The sequence below is a fragment of the Canis lupus genome, chromosome 5, assembly GCF_048164855.1.
Source record: "Canis lupus baileyi chromosome 5, mCanLup2.hap1, whole genome shotgun sequence".
Lineage (NCBI taxonomy): Eukaryota > Metazoa > Chordata > Mammalia > Carnivora > Canidae > Canis > Canis lupus.
In genome coordinates, this window is record NC_132842.1 from 58,554,194 (window position 1) to 58,581,520 (window position 27,327).

The following is a 27,327-nucleotide window of genomic DNA, read 5'->3' on the forward strand; positions in this document are numbered from 1 at the left end:
GAAGTTGAACGGCTTAAGCAGGACACTGATGTGATGTTGATATTTAATTTTAATATTAATTTTTTTAAGGTTTTATTTATTTGACAGTGAGAGTGCAAGCATGTGTGTGAGTGACTGCAGGAGCCAAGGTGGGGGAAGGGAAGTGGCAGAGGGAGAGGAAGAAGCAGGCTCCCCCCTCAGCAGTTCCACCCCAGGACCCTGGGATCATGACCAGAGCTAAAGACATGAGATTAACCAGCTGAGCCACCCAGGCACCCCTGTGTTGATGGTCTCATTCATTTGGGGAATATAAAGTGTCCTGAAAGGGAATAAAGGAAACAAAGGGGAAAGGAGAGAAAATGAGTGGGAAATACCAGTGAGGGAGACAGGACACGAGAGACACCTAACTCTAGGAAATGAACAAGGGGTGGTGGAAAGGGAGGTGGGTGGGGAATGGGGTGACTGGGTGTCGGGCACTGAGGGGGTCACTTGATGGGATGAGAACTGGGTGTTATGCTATATGTTGACAAATTGAACTCCAGTAAAAATATACATAAAAAATTTTAAAAAGCTCATGCCATGAGCACTGTGAGGGAGGCATGGAGCAGGGGCAAGATTACAATCAGGAGACTTTGACACAAGGCTACTATAGTCAGGTAAGAGGTGTTGTGAGCATGTATCAAAGCCATCTTTTTGATGGCGCTGTTGAGTGTTGGGTCTCTCTGTTCTTAGCTAGTGATTTTTTTTTTAAATATGGTCTTTTTTAACATTTTATTTATTCATTCATGACAGACATGGAGAGAGAATGAGGCAGAGGCACAGTGAGGTAGACACTGCTACCATATTTTATATATGGCAGATGAAGCTGACTGTCTGGAGTTAAGTACTTGCTTAAAGCCACACAGCTGGCTAATGGTGCATCAGAGCTAAGAACCCGTGCAGTCTGACTCTAGGCTATGTGCTGATAGGAAGGATACTGCACTGCTTGATTATCTCCAGGACTCTATGAACCTATGTCATGCCACATTTGCCTTATTTCTCCTATAGAGAAATGAACATATACTTTGTTTAACTTTGTTATATCATTCTCCAATGTTGTTTTTTTTATCTTTTTTTTTCTTTCTTTCCAATGTTGTATTTTAATAGACATTTTGCTTCCTCTCTGTTCCCAATTCAAGCTTTTTATTTCTTCATTTGATCTTTAAATGGATGACAAAGAATTGATTATGTTAAAAATTATGAGAATTGAATCATTTTATTGATATTGGGACATGTATTTTCTTCGTTAATATCTTCTGGTTATGGAAGTAGCTAGACTTGGATAAATTTTAGCAAAAGTTTTTATTTCCCAATGTCTATGTGGAAACTCAGAGCTGAAAATGTAATCTATAGTATTGGCTTGAGGTTCATAATGGCATGTGACACGTAGGAGTTTAAATTCCCCATGCTTCCACGAACTTCATTGAAAAGGCAGAAAAATGTATGTGTGGAGAAAGCTGGCTGCAAGGATCCTGGTAAGCAGGAAAGGATACACCCAGAAAATAAGACAGTTCAATACATTTCTAAAATGTGTTCAACAAGTGGGGTGAAGGAGAAATCAGAGGAGAAAATTTTTTTAAAAATTGAAGCTGAAATTGGCTTCAGAGCAAAGAGACATCGTTCACTATGGAACTCACAATAGATTTCTTCCCCCCAGAGAAGAGTCTGCTAAAGCATTGGTCCCCAGGCAGCCCTCTGCTCCTCTGCTGACTACAGTGTTTGTAACCTTGGTAAACCTAGGAGGACAGTTGTTGAGGCTAAGAGAGAATTTCCTTGTTCTGGTTTAAGGGAAAGAGACTAAAAGAAGAGCAAAACAAAGCTGTCTGAAACCTCAGTACTTCACATCTGATGACCAGAGGTACTTCCCTGTTTGAAGGGGGTTCTCAGATTAGTTCATGGTACTTAGGATGAGAAAGAATTGAGTCAGTTAGGAAGAGTAAAATATTACAGCAAATGGATAGACAAAGGTATATCAAGCAAAAGGAACTCAAGGATTAGAAAATATCAGGTAATAGAGACTGTTGCATTCAACAAAAAAACACAGTTGTCAAAGAAAGGAACAGTATGTTAGATGATAGTGCTGTTGCCTTTTAGATGACAAAATAGAAGAGACTCAAAAACAAATATAAAAGAATACAAACTATGAGAATACAAGGGCAATTTGACAAATCTACAATGATACAAAATTTTTGTCCAAAGTAATAAACAACAACAACAACAAAATATAATTGGGATATATATAAATGATGTTATCACAAAGGTTAGGAAATTCATTTTATTAAATGCATTGTACAGTGTTGTACCTTACTAAGATAAGAATAACTTTTTATAGGATATTTGCAGACATCACACATACATTAGGTCATGAAGAGAATCCCATTGTATTTCCAAAATTGATGCTCCTTGGCCACATTTCTTGCTACTGTGAAATACAAATAAAAGTTCAGAGCAAATTGGGCACCTGCATGGCTCAGCGATTGAGAGTCTGCCTTCAGCTCGGGGTGCGATCCAGTGCCACGTCTGGCTCCCTGCATGGAGCCTGCGTCTCCCTCTGCCTGTGTCTCTGCCTCTCTCTGTGTGTCTCATGAATACATAAGTAAAATCTTTTTCAAAATTCAGAGCAAAAAGATACATTCTTTGCCTCCCTAACCCAAATCTGTATCTCAGAAAGGAGCACTGAACTCCAAGCTTGATTTGTTCAAATGGGCAAGAAAATTGACAGATTATTGGCAAGTCTAAGGGAAGGAGGGAGAAAATACACTGTGCGAAGTGCTCTTTGGGAAGAAAAGTGAATAGCAATCCTGACATCAGCAACAAATCCAATAGGATGAAGAATGCATAGTATAATTGTGGAATCAAGTTTGGTACAAGACACACTTCCATGCTACTTGTTGGTTCTATTTATCTTACTTTGAAGTCTTTTAAAATTGAAATCACAAAGGATTGACTGAATTACTGATTTCAGATTATAAAGCTTCCTAAGGAAAATAAAGACACTTATGTATTGCAGCATATCTCCAGATGACTTTGTTTCCTGAAATAACATTGCTTTAATGAAAAATACTTGAATATATTCAGATTACAGATTGGATTCTTTTATCTGTGGTCTTTTTTTTTGTCATAAGACAAAGTTTCTGTGTCTATTAAATTACTGATAACTATATCCCATAGTTATTTATAATTATAGATTTCTAGAATAGCTTCATCTTTGCTAAAATGAGCTATAAAAAGTATATATCTGCAAAGATAGGCTTATGTATATGACAGTTAAAGTCATAATTTATATAGCAATGAATCTAAGTACCAAAAATTGATATGTGATAATAGGGTGAGTATGCTGATGAAAGGGCTTAGAAATTAACATGAATACTTCTTAGGTTCTTTATAGTATTGAGCTAGTCTTAAAAAATCAAAGAGTCAGTCAACTGCTTTACAGTCAGGATGACTCTTCATAAGGGCAGTTTTCTCATTAAATTCTCACTCAGATTTTGTGGAACTATATTTGATACTTCCACTAGGAAGGCTAGTATTGGGTTTAGGGTCAACTCAGCTTAGTCTACAAGATCTGTATCTGGGCAGACTCATGAATTTCATAGGCATTGATTAGAATACTCATTTTAAAAAGCATATTTACTGTTTTAAAAAAGCACAAAATAATATTTAAAGTAGAAATATGATAAATGTAAGCTGTTACTTTTTTCAGTTTGTAAGGCAACTTAAATTGTAGAATACAAAAGATGCTTTAGTAACCTGAATATCATTTTTAGCCTAGGCAACAAGACTTAAATTTAGACTTGATTCTTCTTCTTTCTTCTTTCTTCTTAATCTCATTTGCTCTTTATAAAAACGCTATGTTTAAAATCTTCTAACTTTATCAGTGGAGAATCTGAGAACTTCAACGACATTCAGAAACTTGGGCTAATGTACATAGTGAATAAATGTTGGAACAAGTCATCATGCTATACCGCTGACCTGTTTATTCTTGAACTTCATGTTCATAATGGTACTATTTATAATATACTTTCTTTTGCAATTGTATCTTTATTACGTTTTTAAATCCTGTGGTCAGATTTGATGCAGTGCTTTTCCCAAGAACTGACTATTTCTTGGTGGGTCCTCCATAAATATTCGTCAGTTGATTTCTGGTCCACATTGGTCCCTGGAGGGAGCGGGGTAGCTTTGTCATGTGGCAGCTAACCTTCAACCATTGAAGATGGAGAAGTGCCATCAGGAGTAAGGTAGATAAGTGCTTGAAACTCCCAGGTATTTTCATTTTCCTCTTCCCTATGTCTGCTTTTTTCTGTTCAGGCAGAAATCTTAAAATTTTGGTTTGACCTTTTGTGGAGATCGCCTATTCTTGACCTTGTTTCTGACTTGGCTTTTTCTCCAGATGGGCCTCTTTTAGAACAGTCAGCCCTTCCTTTCTGATTACTTCTTTCATTTCAAGCATTTATTGTGACTCTATCCTGTCTTTTTACTCTGATTAACTCAGGCCGAGTGGCTCATTAGAAAGGGTGTGGGCATATTTCTTGCCAATTTCAGGAGCGATTAGCATTTTTGAGCTTTCATTTTTTAAATTAGACTTTTTATTTTGAGATAATTGTTGATTCATATGCTCTTATAAAGACAGACTGGAGATCCCCTGTACCCTTGACCGTGTTTCCCCTAAGGGACATGCAAATACAAACCCACAGTTCAGTATCCCAACAAACCAACACTGGAACAGTCAAAATACAGAACATTTCCATCACTACGTGGCTTGCCCACTTTGCCCATTTAGAGCCATCCCTGCTTCCCTCCCACATTCTCCTTTTCTGTAACACTCGATCCACTAAGCTGTTCTCTAATTCTCTAATTTTGTCACTTCAAGACTATCATGTAAATAGAAGCATACAACATGTAACATCTTATGATTTTTTTCCCACTCAGCACAATTCTCTGGAAATTCATCCTGATTGTTTTGTGTTTCACTAGTGTGGTTTTCTGTTTGTTATTGCATTGTGAGTACAATCTTATGGTATCAACCTAGTACTCTTAACCGTTCACTTTTTGGATGATATCTGAGTTTCTATTTTTTAGCTATTATGAATAAAGCTTCTAATAAATATTCATTTATAAGTTTATGTATGAATAGAAATTTTTAATCTCTCTGGATGATCAAGAATGCAATTGTTGGGACATATGTTTATTTTTTTTTAACAAAGTACCAACCTGTTTTCCATAATGTACCATTTACATGTCTGCATCTTTGCTAGTATTGATGTTGATGAAATTTTTAATTTTAGCCATTCCCATAGGTGTCTCATTGTGGTTTTAATTTGCATTTACCTACTGGTTCACTGTATTGAACGTATAGATTATCTGTAAATCTGTATATCCTGGGGCACCTGGGTGGCTCAGTGGTTGAGTCTTAGCCTTTGGCTCACGTCTTGATCCCAGGATCACGGGATGGAGTCCCGCATTGGATTCCCCAAAGGGAACCTGCTTCTCCCTCTGCCTCTCTCTGTGTGTCTGTGTCTCTTATGAATAAATAAATAAAATTTAAAAAATAAATCTGTATATTCTTTTCAGTGAAATGGATAATTTCCTTTCCCCATGTTCTAATTGTATTTTCTTAACTCTTGGATTTTGAAATTTCTTTATCTATTCCTGACGTTAGATTGAAGGTACTCTTTACAGGGCCTAAAGTTTTTAATTTTGATGAGATCCAATTTATCAACTTTACCATTTACAAATGGTGTTTTTGGTGTTGAGTATAAGACCTTTCCCTAGCCCTAGATCCCAAAACATGTCTTCCATTTTTTCCTAACAGTTTTTTAGTTTCACATTTTACCTTTAAATCTCTTATCAATTTTGAATTAATCTTTGTATAAAGTATGAGATTTAGCTCAAGGTTCATTTTCTCGTGTGTGACAATGGATATTGAATTGCTCTAGCAGCATTTATTGAAGGGGCCATCTTTCCTCCATTGAATTACTTTGATAGTTCTACTGAAATTGGGCTTATGTGTCTGCATCTGCTTCTGAATATTCTATTTCACTGATCAATGCTTTTCTTTGACGGTACCAAATAGTCTTAGTTTCTATAGCTATAGAATAGTCAGGTAGACAGAATAAGATACTTTATTCTTCCTTCAAAGTAATTTTGAATATTCCAGGGTTTTTTGCCTTTTCATATAAATTTTAATGTAATCTTATCATGTCTATAAAACATCTTGCTAGGATTTTAAAATAAATTGGTTTAAACATATAGTTCAATTTGGAAGATAATTGAGATCTTTATTATTTCTCGTCTTCCAATTCAGAAGCAAGGTATGTCTCCCCATTTATGTGTATCTTTGATTTATTACATCACATTTTGTAGTTTTTTAGCATACAGATCCTGTATGTGTTTTGTTAGATTTATTTCTCAGTATTTTTAATTGATCATAAATGTTTTTTTTTTTAATTTGGGTGTTTATGTGTTCATTGCTTGTCTACAGAAATCAAACAGATATTTTTATATTGATATTCTACTGTGATATAGACAGTTTGTACCACCCCATAGAGATCCAACCCCCAAAGATGTGGTATTGGGGAGGGGGCGTTTGGAGGTTGATTAGCAGTAGTGTCCTTATAACAGAGACCCCAAAAATGCTCTGTTACCCCTTCTGCCATGCAAGGACACAACGAAGAGATGATTATCTGTGAACCAGGAAGTGTATCTACACCAGACAATAAAGTTGCTGGTGCTTTAATCTTGGACTTCTTAGTTTCTAGAACCATGTGAAATACATTTCTGTTTACAAGCCGCTGTATATAACAATTCTGTTAGCAGCCCGAATAGACTAGGACATATTATAACCTTGCTGAACTCACTGACTGGTTCTAGGAGGTTTTTAATATATTTTTATTTGTTGCAATTTTGTATATAGAAAATCATGCCTATGAAGAAGCACAGTTTTATTTATAAAGCTTTTTTTCTGATATGAATGCATTTTATTTTCTTGCATAATTGTACAGTTATGTTTCTTGAGCTTCTAGCACTCTGTTGAATACAATTTATTGGTGTGGACATTTTTTTGAAGAGAGAGAATGCATATGAGCAGTGAGGGGAGGAGCAGAGAGAGAGAGAGAGAGAATCTCAAGCATACTCCCCGCTGAGAGGTGCCAGATTTGGGGCTAGATCTCACAACCCTGAGATTATGACCTGCGCTGAAATCAGGAGTTAGACACTCAACCTACTGAGCCACCCAGCAGCTCCTGGTGTGGACATTTTTGCTTTATTCTCCTTTCTTAGCAGCATTTAGTTGTTTGAACATTAAGTATAGCATTACATGTAGTTTTTGAAGTTCTTTATAAAGGTGACAAAATCTCCCCTCTATTCTTATTTTTCTGAGTGTTTTTATTATGAATGGGTATTTATCAAATATTTTTTCGGTATCAATCGATATGATAAAATAATTTTTTTGGCAGGCTAATATAGGATTATATTGATTGATTTTTAAATATTGAGCTACCCTTGCATTCCTGGAATAGTACTTTTTATATGTAGTTGCATTCTATTTGCATATATTTGTTAGAGATTTTGGCATTTGTATTCATGAGGGATATTGATATTGGTCTGTCGATTTATTTGGATTTTACTGTTTTTGTTTGGGTATTAGGGTAATACTCACCTCATAAAATGAATTTTTTCCTTCTATATTTTAGGAAGGAATTATTTGGAAATTCATATTCTTTTTTTTAAGATTGTATTTATTTATTAATGAGAGACAGACAGAGAGAGGCAGAGACACAGGCAGAGGAAGAAGCAAGCTCTATGCAGGGAGCCTGATGTGGGACTCCATCCCAGATCTCTAGGATCAGGCCCTGGGCTGAAGGTGGCGCTAAACCGCTGAGCCACCCAGGCTGCCCAGTATTAATTCTTTTAAAAATATTTTGTAGAATTCTGTAGTGCAACCAGCCTGAAGATATCTAATTTAGGAGTTTTTAACTAGAAATGCAATTTCTTTACAGCTAAAATACTCAAATTTTCTATTTTCTTTTGTATTAGTTTATTTTACTATTATTGTTTTTTAAGATTTTATTTATTTATTCATGAGAGACACAGAGAGAGAGGCAGAGACCTAGGAAGAGGGAGAAGCAGGTTCCCTGTGTGGAGACTGGCATAGGACTTGATTCCCGGACCACAGTACCACACTGTGAGCCGAAGGCAGATGCTCAACCACTGAGCCACCCAGGCATCCTGTTACTTTATTTTTTTTTAAGGAATTAGTCCATTTTATCAAAGTTGTCAAACTTTTGTGTGTAAAATTTTTGTAGTATTATCTTATTAAACTTCTGATGTCTACAGGGTCTATAACGGTGTCCCTTGTTTCATTACTGATATTGGCCATTTGTATCTTCATTTTTTGTTTGATCTTGATGAAGATTTGTCACTTTCATTAATCATTTTAAACAAACAGCTAGTTGTAACATTTTTTTTGAGTTGTTTTACTGTTTTCAATTCATTGACATGTGCTCTTTATTCTCTTTTGGTTACTTTGTTTTTTTATTTTTTTTTTTGTTTTTCTAGGTCCTTGAGATAAGGTACTTTGTGGTTTTCTGATATATGCATTTCCTGCTGTAATTTTGAGTCTAGCATTGCTTTAGTTGTCTTGGACTACATATGATACATTGTATTTTTGTTTTCATGAGTTCAGTGTACTCTTTTGATTTTCCTAAAACTTCCACTTGACCCATGAATTATTTAGAAGTTTGTTGTTTCACTTATAAGGATTTGGAAATTTTCTTGTTATCTTTTTTTAAAGATTTTACTTATTCATATGAGTGACAAGAGTGTGTGTGTTGAGTGAGAGAGCACAAGCAGGGGGAGCATCAGAGAAAGAGGGAGAAGCAGACTCCCCACTGAGTAGGAAGCCCAGTGCAGGGCTTGGTCCCAGGACCCTGGGATCATGACAGGAGCTTAAGGCTGATGCTTACCCGACTAAGCCACCCTGGAACCCCTCCTCTTTTTCCCTTGCTGATTTCTGATGGTAGTTGATGCACACATGATGCGTGATGTCAAATTTCTCCCAAATTGAGGAGGTTTGTTTTATAGCCCAGTGTATACTCTATCTTGGTATAGGTTCTGTGGATCCTGGAAAGGAATGCATATTTTGGTGTTGATTGGTAGAATATTTTGTAAATTTTGATTAGATCCTATTGATGAATGATGTTTCTAGTTGTTCTGTATCCTTCTTACACTTCTGTGTAGTTATTTTACGAGTTGTGGAAAGGGGTTTTGGAGTCTCCAACTATAGTTGTTAATTTGTGTATTTCTCCTTTTATTCCTATCAAATTTTGTTTCACGTAGTTTCCTTTTTCTCTTTTTTAATGTAGTTTTCATCTATGTTTGTTACATACACATGAAGAAGTTGTTATGTCTTCTTGGTGGATTGGCTCTTTTACCATTATTTGATATTCTTCTTTGTCCCTGGTAATTTTTATTTCAATTATTGTGTTTTCACTTACAAAATTTCATTTTATCTTTATAGTTGCTGTATGTCTGCTGGGACTCCCTTCCCCCCCCCGCCCCCCCCCCCCCCGTATTTTCAAGCATTTTATCAACTGGTCATTCAAGCATTTTTAGGATATCTGTTTTAGATTCTTTCTCAGATAATTCTAATATGTCTGTTTTTTTTTTTTTTGTCATTGTTGTTTTGTTTTGCGATCTGTTGGTTGTCTTTTATCATTCAGTTTGAGACCTTCCTGGTTCTTGCTATGACTAATGGACATTTATGAGACTAGGGTTCTCACTCACCCTATCGTGACAGTAGAGTGCCCTCCTTACTGCTAGGCAGGGATTGCAATTCTGTCCCCCTACTAGTCCTCCGCTAATACATCCATGGCTGGGAAGTATAGGAATGCCACTTTCTTGTTCCCCAGGTGGCTTCTACTGACTCTATGAGCTGAAGGGGTTGTCATGGTTACTGATGAAAATTCTTTTTTTTTTTTTTTTTTTTTTTTGAAAATTCTTTCTTTTGAGTAGGCCTCCCTGACATTATGACATTACACTGTGACACTCTCACCACCATCACAAAAAAAGGAAGGAGGAGGGCACCTTGTTACTACCAACTGGGGGTAGAAGTCCAGGTTCTACATGTGGTCTCCCCTGACAGGAAGGGTGAGGGTGGGAGGCATCTACTCAGTTTTCTGTGAGACCTCTCTAGCAGGAGGTTGGGGATAATTTGTTAGCATCCAATAAGGATGGAAATCTAGGTTCCTCACTTAATATTTGCAGATGCGAGTGGGGCAGAACAAAAGTTTTTCGGTGATGTTTGACTCTCTATCTGTAGACAAGTCTCTTGTTTACCAGGAGTGCCACTGTATTAATGTGCATTTTCGTCTTATATCCACATATAAATGCCTGTTTCAAAGTACTTTATGAAAAAAAAAAAGTACTTTATGGAAAATTTTTAGCAGAGAGTCATGTTTCAGTGCTATAATTATTCTTATTTCTTTCTTTAGGGTTGCTTTTGTAATGAAGAAGCAATTAAATACTCATCTACTAGGCAAACATGGAGGTGGCATCCCAAAAGAAAGGTAATTTTAGTGCTCGCTTCGGCAGCACATATACCAAAAGAAAGGTAATTTTCACTCATTTTAAAAACTGTAAGAAATACAATTATATTTGCCTTTTAGGCCTTGTTTAATGATGTGACTTCTAGAATGTTTATCAAATCAGTTCATCATGCTTTGCGTTTGTGGTACTCCGTTGTTGAATATGACATTTCATACCATTCTTCCACAAACATTTAATGTCCTTGTAATTCTAAAAATTCTGATCTAAAAATATTTGCAACGATTTGAAGGACTTTGAATTTGTGGAATTGTGAAATAACATTGAAGCAGTAGAAAAGTTTATTTGGAGGGGATTGACCTCTGCACATGTGTTTGAATGAGCGAAAATAATGATGTAAAAGTACACTTTGTCTATTTCTTCCTGTATTTTTTGAGTTTTTAAAGCAGTAGTTTCAAATTCTTAGTGTAGAAGTAAACATTGCTGACACTAAAAAAGAAATACATCTTGTGCATTCCCGAAATAATACTATAGTTGCCATGTCATGAAAAATAACACCACAATGATTATGTCCTCAACTGCCAGGCTTTCTTTTTTCCCTGCTACTGTATCATAATTAGTTTCTTCACATAGACTTAATTCTATTAGGTGAGCAGAAATAGAGCAATGTCATCCATCAGGGGAGCATGGCCACCTCTAAAGTGTTTGAATCTGCAAAATGTGCAACTCAGAGCTAGTGAAAATTTCTCTCTCTTTCCTTCAAAGAGAGGATATTTATCCCCCTCCCCATGCTCTAAGATGGTATCTGAAAACTCCTGGAAACTTTAGGTTCTTAGTACGTTTTCAAGACGTCAGTAATGCAGTTTGTTCTACAAGTCTGCAGCTTAGGACCTCCAAGGACCTCTTCGTTATTTTGCAAAAGTTTCATTCCCTTTTTAAAAAACATAAAATTAAATACAAATCAAAACCACAATGAGCTACCACCTCACACCAGTGAGAATGGGGAAAATTAACAAGGCAGAAAACCACAAATGTTGGAGAGGATGCGGAGAAAAGGGAAGAACCCTCTTACACTGTTGGTGTGAATGTGAACTGGTGCAGCCACTCTGGAAAACTGTGTAGAGGGTCCTCAAAGAGTTAAAAATAGACCTGCCCTACGACCCAGCAATTGCACTGTTGGGGATTTACCCCAAAGATTCAGATGCAATGAAACGCCGGGACACCTGCGCCCCGATGTCTCTAGCAGCAATGTCCACAATAGCCAAACTGTGGAAGGAGCCTCGGTATCCATCGAAAGATGAATGCGTAAAGAAGATGTGGTTTATGTATACAATGGAACATTCCTCAGCCATTAGAAATGACAAATACCCACCATTTGCTTCAACGTGGATGGAACTGGAGGATATTATGCTGAGTGAAATGAGTCAATTGGAGAAGGACAAACATTATATGTTCTCATTCATTTGGGGAATATAAATAATAGTGAAAGGGAATAGAAGGTAAGGGAGAAGAAATGGCTAGGAAATATCAGAAAGGGAGACAGAACATAAAGACTCCTAACTCTGGGAAACGAACTAGGGGTGGTGGAAGGGGAGGAGGGCGGGGGGTGGGGGTGACTGGGTGGCGGGCACTGAGGGGGGCACTTGACGGGATGAGCACTGGGTGATATTCTGTATGTTGGCAAATTGAACACCAATAAAAAATTAATTATTAAAAAAACTTAAAATGCTCTTACCAATATTTTCTATGTTTATTTATTTTTTTTTAATTTTTATTTGTTTATGATAATCACAGAGAGAGAGAGAGAGAGAGGCAGAGATACAGGCAGAGGGAGAAGCAGGCTCCATGCACCGGGAGCCCGATGTGGGATTCGATCCCGGGTCTCCAGGACCGCGCCCTGGGCCAAAGGCAGACGCCAAACCGCTGCGCCACCCAGGGATCCCTATTTTCTATGTTTAAAAGCAGTTTAACTTGTCTCTTCTTTGAAGGCATAGTATTCTCTTTGGCATGTTAGTTTGGACATGAGCATTTTGTCAAAGAATTGAGCATTATGTATGCCTATTCCTGATTTTTGATGTCTGGTTCTTTTGCAGCATTATATTTAATTTGAGCCAAATTCTATGTATTGAACATATCCTGAGTGCATTATTCTTCAAATCCACAAATTCTTTATTACTTAAATGCTAATTTGGAGCTTGTCAAAGTTTTGTTTTGTGAGTGTATAAAGAAGTGGAAGCAAAACATTTACAATACTGTTTTTGTTGCTTTCATGTGCATGATCTCAATAGTCACTCTGTATTGTTATTAGCAGTGCAGCAAAGTTATCTGCCCTGACAGCGTCTCCGGGGGGCTATTTTCACCCCAACCACTTTTTCCACTAGAGGATTTTAAATTGGATCCATGTGACGGAGAGTCTAAGAGCTAAATAATTTCATAACAAAGGAAATGTACATATTTCTGAGTGAAAATATCAGTGAGGGTGAAAAACATGAGAGGCACCTAACTCTGGGAAAGGAACAAGGTGTAGTGGAAAGGGAGGTGGGTGGGGGTGGGTGGGTGGGGGTGACTGGGTTATGGGCACTGAGGGGGGCACTTGGTGGGATGAGCACTGGGTATTATGCTATATGTTGGCAAATTGAACTGGGTATTATGCTATATGTTGGCAAATTGAACTCCAATAAAAAGAATTTAAAAAAGCTTTTGCCAGAATGTAAAAAAAAAAAAAAAAGTACCTGTTTCTTTCAAGTTGCTAATTAATGAATATCTAGATAAATACCTTATTATTTGCTTAGGGAAGCAATTTGGGAGGCATCTACTCAGGTTGTGTAAAAGTCAAATAGTGTGTGATGGTTGACATGGGGAGTCTTTAGGCCCCAGGGCGAGCCCAGGATTGATCAGGGCTTTTGTTCAGGTGAAGGAGTTTTCCCTAGGCCTGTTTCAGATCCCTGAGCTCTTTTCATTGATGCTGGCTCTGTCTCTTTTTCACCAGACACTTGGAATTTGTGATTAGCTGTCTTCCTTTTCATAGTATCTTTGATCTTATTGATAAGTAAAATCTTGCCCCCACATTTTTATCCATACCAGGTGTTACCTAAACCAGCTGTGCAACAGAAGTCCTTGCGGCTCTGATACTTGGTTCTGGTTTGCTGTAAGCCATTAGGACCAGACATGGGACCTATAGGGCTTCGGGGTCTTGCTTGTCTCCTTTCCTTTCTCTCCTTTTTCAGAAATGCTTATATTGAAATATTAAAATTTTATGAAAGCATCATTGTTACCTGCTTTTTGGTGTAGATGGAAACATATTTTTTTGAAAACATTAAAGTGTCCCAAACCTAAACATTCCTAGAGAAAAGCATATCGATGTGCACATGCAGTTGTCTTTGCAAGTTTGCTAACAGTAATTTGGGTTGATGAGAAACTTCAATGACATTTATTTATTGAAAGGTTTTGTTCATCAGAGAGAGAGAGTATAGCAGGGAAGAGGGGCAGTGGGAGAGGGAGAAGCAGGCTCCCCGCTGAGCAGAGAGCCCCAAGTGGGGCTGGATCCCAGGAACCTGGGATCATGACCAGAGCCAAAGGGAAACACTTCACTGACTGAGCCACCCAGGCACCCCATAAACTTACATTACCTTTAAATGAGAGGATAATAAAAAAAAATGAGAGGATAATACAATTTATAAAAATTCTGAATTATGCTTATCTAAAGAGATTCAAGTTTTTCCTATCAGAAGAGTATGAGATTAACTCCTGTTATTGTCACTTGATTGTCCATTTGAAAGAACTATGTTCCTTTGGTTAAGTTGTCATCATTGCTTTCATTTTCTATATTAAAGGATCATCATCAGGGGGCGGGGGTCTTGGGGTGGGGGTGGAGCTCAGTGGATTAAGCCTCAGACTCTGGCTTTCTGCTCTTGATCTCAGGGTCTTGAGTTCAAGCCCCACATTAGGCTCCATGCTGGGTGCTGGACATGGATGGAGTCTACTTAAAAAAAAAAAAAAAAAAAAAAGGTTTGACATCTTCCTCAGTGTTTATTCCTTATGAATGCCTGTAGGATAAATACTGTTTTCTGTTGTACCACTGAAATGGATACCTTATTCTCATGGATGCATTGAGATATTTTACTTTGTGTTGTGTGACCATCGTTTGATGTCTGTGGAGTGTTCTTGGTAAAACTTGTTGGTCACTTTATTCCTGTTGGCCTCAGGCTCACTGTCACCATGATTCGCCAACTGCATATTGGTCTTCCCCGCTCATTTCTTCTCTTACCCTAATGGTTAGCAATATTTTTTTCTTATCTTTTTTTTTAATGATGGCCCATTTTAAGAAAAATAGACTGTTTATAGGCTCCTTTGTATTGTAAAAAATACATTTATACCAGAAATAACTCTCGAGCCAAAATGGAGTAAAACATATCTTCTTTACACCTCAGCTTGCTTATTTTAAGGAGTGAGAGGTTGTCCTATTTTATTGCCTCACTATTGCATGAGCTCAGGACTTTTTTCTTCTGTCTTTTCCCATTTCTCCATCTGCAGACAGTAGAACAGAATTAGTATCTTCTCTTCATTTGCCACAGTTTTATTGTGAACAAGTAGGATTGAGCAGACATATAGCCCTGCTAAGTTATCACTTCTATGCGGAGAGATAGATAGAAGTCACGTCAATTCATCTAAAACCAAGGTTATTTATTAGTTTTAGAAAATTTCCTTTTCTACATTACTGATTTGAACTGACAATTTACTAAGGTGCCTACAGAGATAAGTATATATTTTCCACGAAAGCTATCTTGTCAGTGTCTGGGAAATATTTCTCAATTAAATGGGTAATTTAAATGTTCTATGGTTGCTTCCTGACAAGTGTTTTCATACTGAAATAAGTACTTTCTAACTGTATCTTGGTGAATTTTCCTTGTGGAAGTGGACAGAGGTGTCAGTGGTCTACAAGGTCAGGTTCTCAGATGCTCATTTATTGCTTGAAGTCTCCAACTTACTTTTTGGCAAAGGGTTTGGACCTAGTTAGATTTAATTCTCAGGGCTCATCCTCAAGGAGATGGAAATCCCTCTTTCAGGCTCCTGCCTGCCTCTGGCTCCGCAGCTTCCGTGGAGCACTGGCGGCCCTGATCCTCTTTCAGCAGTGTTCAGGAGCTGCAGGGAGGCGCTGGCCTCTGGACCTCTGTGCAGTGGTTGACCGTGCTGTCCTGAGTGCATATTCCTTCCATTCCTTTCCTCATGTGCTTCCACTCACCCTTCCATTAGCACCGTCACAAGGGAGCCCCTTGCCCTCCCTGCCTTGCTTTTGTTTTCTAAGGTGGAATGGACTTGTTTGTTTTTGTGGTAATGACTGAGACTTAAAGATGTTTAAAGAAGTAACCTTATAAAATGCATATCTTTATTATTAAGATAGTGCTCAGGTTGCCGCTCATGAAAATAGGTCAGATCTTCCAGTGAGTTTCAGGGGCCTGTTTCTGTCTGGTCTTTTTTTTTCTTTTTTTCTTTTTTTTAAATTTTATTTATTTATGATAGGCACACAGTGAGAGAGAGAAAGAGAGGCAGAGACACAGGCAGAGGGAGAAGCAGGCTCCATGCACCGGGAGCCCGACGTGGGATTCGATCCCGGGTCTCCAGGATCACGCCCTGGGCCAAAGGCAGATGCTAAACCACTGCGCCACCCAGGGATCCCATCTGTCTGGTCTTAATTCCAGGAAGGGTTGTGCTTTTCTGAAACAAACTGTCATTTTGGTCTTAAGGACCAAAATGTCTGTGGACCAGCACATACCCTCTATAAGTGAGTTTTCCTCTTTATGTTTAGTGCTGGGAAGCTCATTGCTCATTATGAGGCTTTTTAAAAATTGTTCTTGCCCTCTGGTCTGAAAGCATAGTGTACTTCTTGTACTGGTTCAAATGATGCCTTTTATTTCTCAAGATTATGTATTATTTTGAAGACTGCTTGCTCCTGAAGTGTGCTGGTCACACATAGTATGTATTCCACAGGGAAAGAAGTGGGGTTCGTGTACCTTTTATACTGAGATGTCTTCAGTCGGGAATGAGGGCTGCTTTTACTGCATTGTGGTTATGTTGATCAAATACCATACTCACTACTTGAATGGAAATGATCATGTTGGTAGCAGAGGAATTTTAAGTGTTAATGAGGTATATATTTGCTGGGCGTTTAAAAGACATGAGTAGTATATGAGCTTTGCTTTTAGAAGAGATTGGTTACTGTACAGTTGTCCATAATGTGTATAAAGGAAGGGACAAGCTACACAGTGATGCAAAAAAAAGTTTTACGAGAGGAAACAGTCTTCCAAAGGGTTATGATAGGGGGTGCTGATAAAGGCATCTCATTTATTCATTGACTTATTCTTGTCAGCATTTACTACTCTGGTTACTACGGTGTTCCCAAATTCAAATGGTATTGATGTTTAAATAGGATGATACACCTTTGTTCTCATTCCCCTCAGATTTGGGGCTGATGGTCTGTGGTTCAGGATAGAAGGTGTTGGTGAGAATGAGAGAGGAGTCCTCACGTGAAGCGGCATGATTCAGTGTGGCTTGTGTGAGGGACCTGAAGCAGAGTGGTGGTTGTCTGATCCGGTCCCTGCTGTGACTTGGTTGTGTCATCTCACATATACTTACAGTTAATATTGACAGTTTTTGCATATTTCCATGGTGGTTTTGAGCAAATTGCTTCAGAGAAGGACTAGGACAATCTAGATTGCCTGTCCTTAATTATGATTGTATCCTTTAGTCTTGAACTCAATTATGAATTTCTAATCATATCTCCAGAAACCTAGGATTTAGATCCTGGCTATTAAAATACATATGTAGACATGGGGGTATGCGAACATTGTTTTCTCTGTCTGATTTGAAATCAGAATGAAAAGTTAATTAGAGCGTCTCATTAACAAGCTATCTATTACAATGAAGATATGTTGTAGCATGGAAATGAAATGTCAATATTAATGCTGGTTTTGAGCTGGGGTGTAATACAAAAATGAGTAAATAATGTTGATTACATTGTACATGAATAATAATGGTGTTCTTGCTAAAGAAAATCGTGCTACTTAAGTGCTGTTTTTGAACAGAAGAAAAACAATTAAAAAGCACAAGAAAATTTACAAAATATAAGAGTTGTGTTAGTATCTAATTAGCATTAAAATTCATTCTATATTAAGCTATTTAAGCTTATTTTTTTTTAAAAAAAGCTTTTATATTTCTAAGAAGGATTTCGGGGTTTTGAGGGGCTTTTGCAAAATTTAGAATCCTAGAATTTTATTAGCTATGATTTTTCTCAAGACATTTTACTTTTTCTGCATTGATTATAGTTATAAAATAGTAAAAATAAGGATGCTTGGAGGTTCAGTTTCATCATTCCAGCTCAGGTCATGAGCTTTTTGGGTTCTGAGAGCAAGCCCTGCCTCTGGCTCCCCGCTCAACAGGGAATTTGCTTGAGATTCTAATTCTCCCTTTCTCTCAGGCCCCCCACTCCCCTGCACTCATTGACACACACTCTCTCTCTAAAATAATAAATCCTAAAAAAATAGTAAAAATGATATCTATTCCAAAGGGTAGTTTTTCAGACCTATGAAAGATAATACATGAAAAATAGCCCAGCACAGTGTGTGACACAAAATATTGGGAGACATTGAATCCAGGGGTACCTGCTTGTGAGATATCGCTAAGGAAATAGTTATAAAGTTACAGTGTCAACTTAACTGAAAATGCCAGTTTTAACTAAACACCTAAATAAGGGAATTTACTGTAGAGCTATTTCTGATACTGTCACTTGCTTTGCCTTTTAGTCACACATCCTTCTTAATTTTCCTTTATTGTTCATATTTGCAAAAACTCTGGTTCCCAACTATCTAGCAAATATTTCACATTATTTATGTGAAGTAGGAGTCAATGAGTAAGAATGAAGGACCATATATTCATATACTACCATATTTTCATGATAGATTTTCTGCTAAACTTGTCATCAGATAATAATAGCTTAGATTTACATCACCCTCTGTGACAGGTATCATGCAAGGTGCATTGACATAGCATCCAGCCCTGTAAAATAGGTGTTATGTACTTTTTTGATGAATAACCCAAAACAGAGAGAGTTAAAGCACTTATTCATGTTCACATTCAAGTTCACATACTTTAACACCAATGTTAAAATCTGGGTCAGTTTAACTCTGGCATATTCTCACCTGTAGAAATGTTTGCCAATGTTTGCCATGGTCCTAACCTTATTAAACATTTGACATAATAGATTATAATATTAAATATTTACATATTATCAATTTTCCATTAGCATATCATTTGAGATTTTCTATATTTTAATATAAAATTCTAGACAGCCCCTAAGGTACACATGGATTATGTCCCAACAGTTCATTTCCAAATCAGTTTTTAAAGATAAGGATAAGAAATAACATTTAAAATTGCTTTAAAGTTGCTGAAAAGCTAGTATAATCAGAAGGGACAGAGAAGTATATAGGTACAGTCCCAAAAGGGGCCTTCTGAGTACTTTGAAAAACAAATGGAATTCTGAGAAGAAACACAATTTTATTAAGAAGTCCATTCAGCAATTGGAATAGACGTGTAGGGGAAACATCATAATCTGTAGGTGTGTGTACATACGAGGTAGACTTAACTGGCAGAGAATGGTTTTCTAAATAGGCATAGATGTGCAGTATTTGGTAAAAACCCTGACGGAACAGACTAAGCAGAGGCTAAAAGGAAGTGATGGGAACTTGAGGCAGGATATCCTTCTTGTGTTTCCTGCTGTAGGTCTGGGGTAGCTCAGTTGCTGAAATGATGTAAGGGGCTGGCGAGGAGCAAAAACTTGAGTAGAGTAGCCTTAGGCTAAGATGAAGTAGACGTCTTGGGAAGTTGGCTTATTTTGTGCTCATAAATAAAATATCCATGTCTTTTTTACTTCTGTTTCCGAAAACATTTTCATAACACTTTGAAATGATTGTAAATTTGTTTTATTCTTTTCCTAGTTAAGTAGTAGATGATAGTACAGGGATAATTTCAAAGTAGGCACATTCTATGAATTACAAATTGGAACAAGGTGTAACTAAAAGATTATATTTTTACTTTGTAAAATTTTGGATCTAGATTTCTGGAATTTTTCAATTAAAGGGCTGTAACTAGATTTAAATTAGTTTTTAATTGATATCTTATCAATCTCCTTTTAAAAGCTCATTATATTCAAATGATAGTGATGGCATGAAACACCGGCATGTTAGAGTTAGTTTATTTTGAAAATGTTTATCATTTGCAAATTAAGGAAAATGGTCAAATTTAAAGTGATTAACAATTTAGAAAATAGGACTTTGAAAAAGTGATGGTTAAAATGAGTTTAAACAGAATCACATAAAAGAGACACGGCAGGGACGCCTGGATGGCTCAGCGGTTGAGCGTCAGCCTTCGGCCCAGGACCTGATCCTGGAGTCATGGGATCCAGTCACACATCAGGCTGCCCACAGGGAGCCTGCTTCTCCCTCTGCCTGTGTCTCTGCCTCTTTCTGTGTGTCTCTCATGAATAAATAAATAATTTTTTTAAAAAAGAGAGACGTGGGAAACTTACTCAATAAAATGCAAGATGTTCCAATACTTTTAAACCACATCAACATGTAGAGAAATATAGGAGAACAAAAACATGCTCTGCTTCCAGATTGTCTCGTTTATATCCTAGTCCAGCTATTTTTCTAGCTAATGTGCTTTTTAGAAATTGAAAGGATATGTAAAAAAAAATTGGAAGAGGATTAAAAGATGCTTATTTAGAATACAGTTCTGGCCCATTCAAGATTCACGGTGTCTCCCTCAGGCGCTGTGAACATGCGGTGTGGCGTTGCCCTCCACGGGCCGGCCCGTGACCAGTCCCTCGGGCAGAGGCCCCAGGACTCTCGGGTCACAGACCAAGAACCGTCTCATTCTTGGCACAGCAAGGAACACGAGCATCAACATATTTGCATGTCCCTTGGCCCCCCAGGTCCCAGGGAGGCCACACAACGGGTCCAGATAGACATCACACATGCAGTGGGTTCGTTTCATGGCCGAGGGAACCAGGGTCAAACCGCTTTTCTTTTTTTTTTTTTTTTTTTTTTTTTTTTTTTTTATTTATGATAGTCACACAGAGAGAGAGAGAGGCAGAGACATAGGCAGAGGGAGAAGCAGGCTCCATGCACCGGGAGCCTGACGTGGGATTCGATCCCGGGTCTCCAGGATCGCACCCTGGGCCAAAGGCAGGCACCAAACCGCTGCGCCACCCAGGGATCCCTCAAACCGCTTTTCAAGCCAGCATCAAACACTCTAGCAAATGGCAAAACAGACAGACTCGCCTTCCACAGGAGAGCAAGCAGTTCCATGGCTGTCACCCGCTAGTGGACTTGGCCTACTTAGTTGGTATGTAACAAGCTAAGACAGCTGCTCAGTATCAGGAGGTGGGTAAGGTTCCAGTTTGGCTCGCTCAGCAGGAATGTGCAGGGCTACTCAGAGCCCTGGCACCCTGCCTCTCCACCCACCTCCCGTGCCCCTCCACATTTGCCACCGATCACAGTGAGCATGGGAGCATGCGACCCTGTGGACTATTCAGATTCATTCCGTCCATAGGAACTCGACCTATATTTGTTCAATTTGTCTCAGACAACATTTATTTAAACTACTGTACTGATAGTGGCAGGATGTGCCACTACTATTCTGCAAGTGGCAGGATGGAGCCAACCTGCAGTCATGACTATCTACGACCCCTGGGGCCCCAGACTAAGCTGGGATTTCCCACAAACAGAGACATGATTATAGACACAGGACTCCCTATTTAAGTCTCTGCAGTGCCCTTGCCACCCTTCCAGAGGAAGTAATCCAGGCACAGCAATGTGTAAGTGGCCGTACCAGGTTCACCTTGGCCTTGAAGGACGACTGTGTGGGATAGTTCTGTGTGCCTTAGCAGTTCTGGCCAGTGGCTTGAAACTGACCCGTAATGGCTTCTGTGTCCAAAATGGCATCATTGATACTTTCAGCTCAAGTTTCAGCTGAATTTCAGGGACACATTTCTTACTACATTTTCTGAGTGGATGACTCCTGTTGTAGAGATAACTGCACCAACAAGTTCATGTACAGTGAGTAATTCATTCCTTCTGGAACTCTCCAAATAACTAAGGGTGTCCTATTCCAGAGAGATCTCCAGGCACTTGGGAGCCACATGATCTACTGTTGGTGTTTTCTTAAGCACTTGAAGAGCTCTTATGATCACTCCTTAGCTACAAATTACAGCAAGTACAGACAAGTCAATGTCTAGTTTCCACAGAAGTAGTTCAGTCCCAGAGGCACAAAGGTGCCCCCAGAAGAAGGTGTAAACCGCAGTGGTTGTTCACTGCAAATACGACCTATGTCAGTCAGGGGACACAGGGAAACAGGCTCCAGGTTGCCTTCCTGACCAGCTGCTAAATCCTAGTTTTCCCAATTCTGGTTCAGCCTGTGTCTTTGGAGGGATTGCATGAGGCTAGTCTGTCATCAAGGGTTTGTCTACACCACCTGCTAGGTGGCGTTCATCCATCCCATGTCATGACCTAGTGATTGAGATGGGAATAGAGGTGGAAAGACATTTAAAGGTGGTGATAGCCATTTTTTGTGTGAGATGCAGGGGCTGGGATCACCCCCTATTTCTGATTGACTTCTCAGTGACATTAGAGAGAGTAGATACTAAGTGCTAGTCACCACCATTTGGCAGCAGGGGGTGGATCTAGGAGTCAAGCAGTTTGTGATTCTCTGTGAAAGCTGCACTGGGATTTTTTTCTTCATGAAGAAACTTCCAGGATGGTTCCAAAAGACCACAGATTATTAGTGTCCCTCCTGCTCTGCACCGAGACTCTACGATGTTCCCTCCCAGATGTCAGAGTTGTGGCTCTCCCTGTAGTCCCCCACATTAGTGTGTCTCATCCTAGGAGCTATCCATCCACATTTTCTCCAGTCAGCATCTCTCTGTACTCAGACCTCTGAGCTAGAGTGTTCCATACCTGGGGGATAAGAGCATCTTAGCAAAGTGTGTTGAGGTGCAGAAGAGGGAGGTGGAGTTAGAAATTTTTTCAGTGTTGTGTTGTTTTTATAATCTGTGACCTTCTTAATGACACTATTTCACTATGAAAGAAGTGTGGAATGGCCAATGACTACCTTGACTTTTGACCCAATGTTGGGTGGCCTTTGTGACAAAAGGTGCACCATTAGTTTCTCAGGCCCCAGTGCGTGGTGGGCGGTGGCCAATCGGCCAGTGGATGGGCAATTGGCAGCCCCGCGGGCATTGGGCAGCCAGTGGGGGTGGGGGGCAGTCTGGGAAGGTGGTGAGCTGCGGGGGCATTTTGGGGAGTGGGCAGTAGGGAGAAAACCTGCAGTTCCTGATAAGTCACCCGGCTCCTTCTCCAGATCACACCATTCAGATGCAGGAGTTTCCCCAGTACTATTTTTTTAATTTATTTTTTACTGGTGTTCAATTTGCCAACATATAGAATAACACCCAGTGCTCATCCCATCAAGTGCCCACCTCAGAAAGGAGACAGAACACGAAAGACTCCCCAGTACTTTTGAGAACTCAGAACCTCATTCCAATAGGCAGAAAACTGGGAAAAAGGGAGTGACCTCCCCTACAACCCTGCCATAACAATGATTAGGCTAGAGCTGGCTAATGTCATCAGATAATCAGGTTAATTAACAAATTGAGAGGCAAAGTGAATTGGATGCAAAGCAATTATCTGAAACACAGGGCTGAGAATAAGTAGCATTGGAGGGACAAAGAGTAGTCAGGATTTGTGTTTAACCTTTTTTTTAATAAATAAATAAATAAATAAATAAATAAATAAATAATTTATGTGTTTGAGAGGGTGAGCACAGTGGGGGAAGTGGGAGTGCCTGGCACCCAGCACCCGGAGCCTCCTGCACAGCAGCTTGGTCCCAGGCCCCCAGGATCCTGACCTGAGCCCCCCACGTGCCCTGGTTTAACCTGCTTTACCACAAAAAGCCTTGGCTTGGTATTTTTCCTTTATTCACTGGTTTTGCATGAGAAGAAGAGGGGTTAATGGTGTCTTCTATTTTTTGTCTAATATTCAAACAGCCTGTGTTGCATACCCAATTTATACAAGTTTTATACCTTTGTATGAATCTTTGCCAAAAAAAACCACTATTTCTGGGATCCCTGGGTGGCTCAGCTGTTTAGCACCTGCCTTCAGCCCAAGGCATGATCCTGGAGTGCAGGGATCGAGTCCTGCATTGGGGTCCCTGCATGGAGCCTGCTTCTCCCTCTGCCTGTGTCTCTGCCTCTCTCTGTGTGTCTCATGAATAAATAAATAAAATCTTTTTTTAAAAAAACCACTTCACTTAAAGCTATGAACTTACATATCATTTAAATTACAGGTATATACACATCTATGCATACACATATTTATTTTCCTTACATTTTTCTGAGATTTAGTTTAGTACTCCATATATGGAACATTTTGTATGCACAGGGCATTAAATAAGGTTTTTTTTTTAATTTTTATTGGTGTTCAATTTACTAACATACAGAATAACACCCAGTGCCCGTCACCCATTCACTCCCACCCCCCGCCCTCCTCCCCTTCTACCACCCCTAGTTCGTTTCCCAGAGTTAGCAGTCTTTACGTTCTGTCTCCCTTTCTGATATTTCCCACACATTTCTTCTCCCTTCCCTTATATTCCCTTTCACTATTATTTATATTCCCCAAATGAATGGGAACATATAATGTTTGTCCTTCTCCGACTGACTTACTTCACTCAGCATAATACCCTCCAGTTCCATCCACGTTGAAGCAAATGGTGGGTATTTGTCATTTCTAATAGCTGAGTAATATTCCATTGTATACATAAACCACATCTTCTTTATCCATTCATCTTTCGTTGGACACCGAGGCTCCTTCCACAGTTTGGCTATCGTGGCCATTGCTGCTATAAACATCGGGGTGCAGGTGTCCCGGCGTTTCATTGCATGTGTATCTTTGGGGTAAATCCCCGTCAGAACACTTCTGAAAGAAATTGAGGAAGACACAAAGAGATGGAAAAATATTCCATGCTCATGGATTGGCAGAATTAATATTGTGAAAATGTCAATGTTACCCAGGGCAATATACACGTTTAATGAAATCCCTATCAAAATACCATGGACTTTCTTCAGAGAGTTAGAACAAATTATTTTAAGATTTGTGTGGAATCAGAAAAGACCCCGAATAGCCAGGGGAATTTTAAAAAAGAAAACCATATCTGGGGGCATCACAATGCCAGATTTCAGGTTGTACTACAAAGCTGTGGTCATCAAGACAGTGTGGTACTGGCACAAAAACAGACACATAGATCAGTGGAACAGAATAGAGAATCCAGAAGTGGACCCTGAACTTTATGGGCAACTAATATTCGATAAAGGAGGAAAGACTATCCATTGGAAGAAAGACAGTCTCTTCAATAAATGGTGCTGGGAAAATTGGACATCCACATGCAGAAGAATGAAACTAGACCACTCTCTTGCACCAGACACAAAGATAAACTCAAAATGGATGAAAGATCTAAATGTGAGACAAGATTCCATCAAAATCCTAGAGAAGAACACAGGCAACACCCTTTATGAACTCGGCCATAGTAACTTCTTGCAAGATACATCCACGAAGGCAAAAGAAACAAAAGCAAAAATGAACTATTGGGACTTCATCAAGATAAGAAGCTTTTGCACAGCAAAGGATACAGTCAACAAAACTCAAAGACAACCTACAGAATGGGAGAAGATATTTGCAAATGACATATCAGATAAAGGGCTAGTTTCCAAGATCTATAAAGAACTTATTAAACTCAACACCAAAGAAACAAACAATCCAATCATGAATTGGGCGAAAGACATGAACAGAAATCTCACAGAGGAAGACATAGACATGGCCAACATGCATATGAGAAAATGCTCTGCATCACTTGCCATCAGGGAAATGCAAATCAAAACCACAATGAGATACCACCTCACACCAGTGAGAATGGGGAAAATTAACAAGGCAGGAAACAACAAATGTTGGAGAGGATGCGGAGAAAAGGGAACCCTCTTACACTGTTGGTGTGAATGTGAACTGGTGCAGCCACTCTGGAAAACTGTGTGGAGGTTCCTCAAACAGTTAAAAATATACCTGCCCTACGACCCAGCAATAAGGTTTTTAAAATGGTTAAGGTCAAGGAGTAAGAAAAACAGGCAAGACAAGGATAGGTTAAAAAAAACTAGAGGCGCCTGGGTAGCTCCATAGGTTAGGCCTCTGCCTTTGGCTCAGGTCATGATCTCAGAGGCCTGGGATGGAGCCCCACATCTAATCAGGCTCCCTGCTCACTGGGGAGCCTGCTTCTCCCTTTCCCTCTGCTCCTCCCCCACTCATACACTTTCTCAAATAAAAAAATAAAATCTTTAAAAATGAAATAAAAAAACATATTAGATATAATATCATAAAAGCAATTCTTAAAGCAATTTATAAGATTAAGAGATTATATATTTAAAAAATACAATCATAAGACTAGACCAGAGAGTTAACCAAAACAGATGACCTAGAAACAGTTTCAGCATACCTTAAACCTGGCTTCCCAAATAAATTTATATTAATGAAATCATTAAATGGTACTATAACAGTTGTTTTACCCTTTGAAAAATATCCACAAGTGTACTAAAGTACAGATGAATCAAAAAATAAATATTTAACCAAAATTACTGCATGGGCATCTAATTTAAATATTTGTTTGAACTCATTGTGGCTAGGCCATTTATTAGATGAACTAAAAAGAAACTATGATAGGTACAGACTGGGGTCTAGATACATAAAACTTCCTGGGCAAATGCTTTGGTTTCAACCTCTTGAAAACTGTCGGAATGAAGACATTTTATTTGCTATTGCTCATATTTTACTATTCTAATTAAATGTTATTTTGGAACATTTTGTTGTGACGTCTTTTGCATCCTCTTTTCCAGAGTGGAAATAGAATGACTAAGTTTGTTCCCATGTGAGATAAAGCTTGGATAACTTTCTTCATTCACATTTATAAATTCATTACCTTGATTGTATATTTAATAAGTGCCAAACACTAAGCACAAATAATAACTTATTTAAAACCCAGCCACAGTCCAATTTAAGTAAGGGACCTGAGTGAGGAAAGACCATGGTATACCCATTCAGAGTCTTATGGGGAAAAAGTGTGTTTGGGGGACATCTCTCCTCCGCCCCTTCTAAATTGTCTGGAATGCATGGTCAAAGGAGAGACAGGAGATATGATAGGTGTTAAGTAACAGGTGATGTTAAATGTGATAGGGATGAGAGGGTGGTGACTCTGAATTGGTTCTGTATGTGTTTGGAGTCTTTGCCAAGAAAGGAACTTCCTCAGTAAAGATAAAAGTATTTGGGGACAGTTTTCAACTTGGTTTCAAGCCCACCCCTCACTTCCTTGGAGAGTAGCACTTTTGTCTCCCTTGGGTCCCTGTCAGCTAACCACACCGTTGTCCCTTCCCAGTATGAGTTGCTCCAGTAAGACAGCCTTCTTCAGAAATGTCCAGGTGAGAAGCAATTCTTAGTGTCCTTTTCAGCCATCTTAGAGAAATGGGATAGTAGAAGAAGAACTAGATCCGGTGGTATTGTGCAGTTTTGCCACACTTGACTAGTCGGGTGGACGGATCTAGCCCTGTTACAAGTAATTCTCTTTAAAATGAAAAATACAGCTTCCTTTGGGTTTTCATAAAAAGTTGTTCCTATGCTG

At 38.8% G+C, this 27,327-nt stretch overlaps 1 protein-coding gene across 20 annotated transcripts in view; it reads left to right on the forward strand.

The window, feature by feature from the left end:
• The window catches only part of LOC140633797 (uncharacterized), an 87,782-nt gene that overhangs the window by 20,391 nt on the left and 40,064 nt on the right, over positions 1 to 27,327 (forward strand). For 14 of the 20 annotated variants that reach the window (XR_012031388.1, XR_012031393.1, XR_012031395.1 and 11 more), the window contains one exon: positions 10,509 to 10,583. Coding sequence is in view for 7 of the 20 variants with exons in the window: in XM_072826852.1 (XP_072682953.1) it covers positions 10,559 to 10,583 (25 nt within the window). In the remaining 13 variants the exon portion in view is untranslated. Of the gene's footprint in view, positions 1 to 10,031; positions 10,165 to 10,508; positions 10,584 to 27,327 lie in introns of those variants that run through there. The other 6 variants (XR_012031401.1, XM_072826855.1, XR_012031399.1 and 3 more) reach the window with 3 other exon arrangements.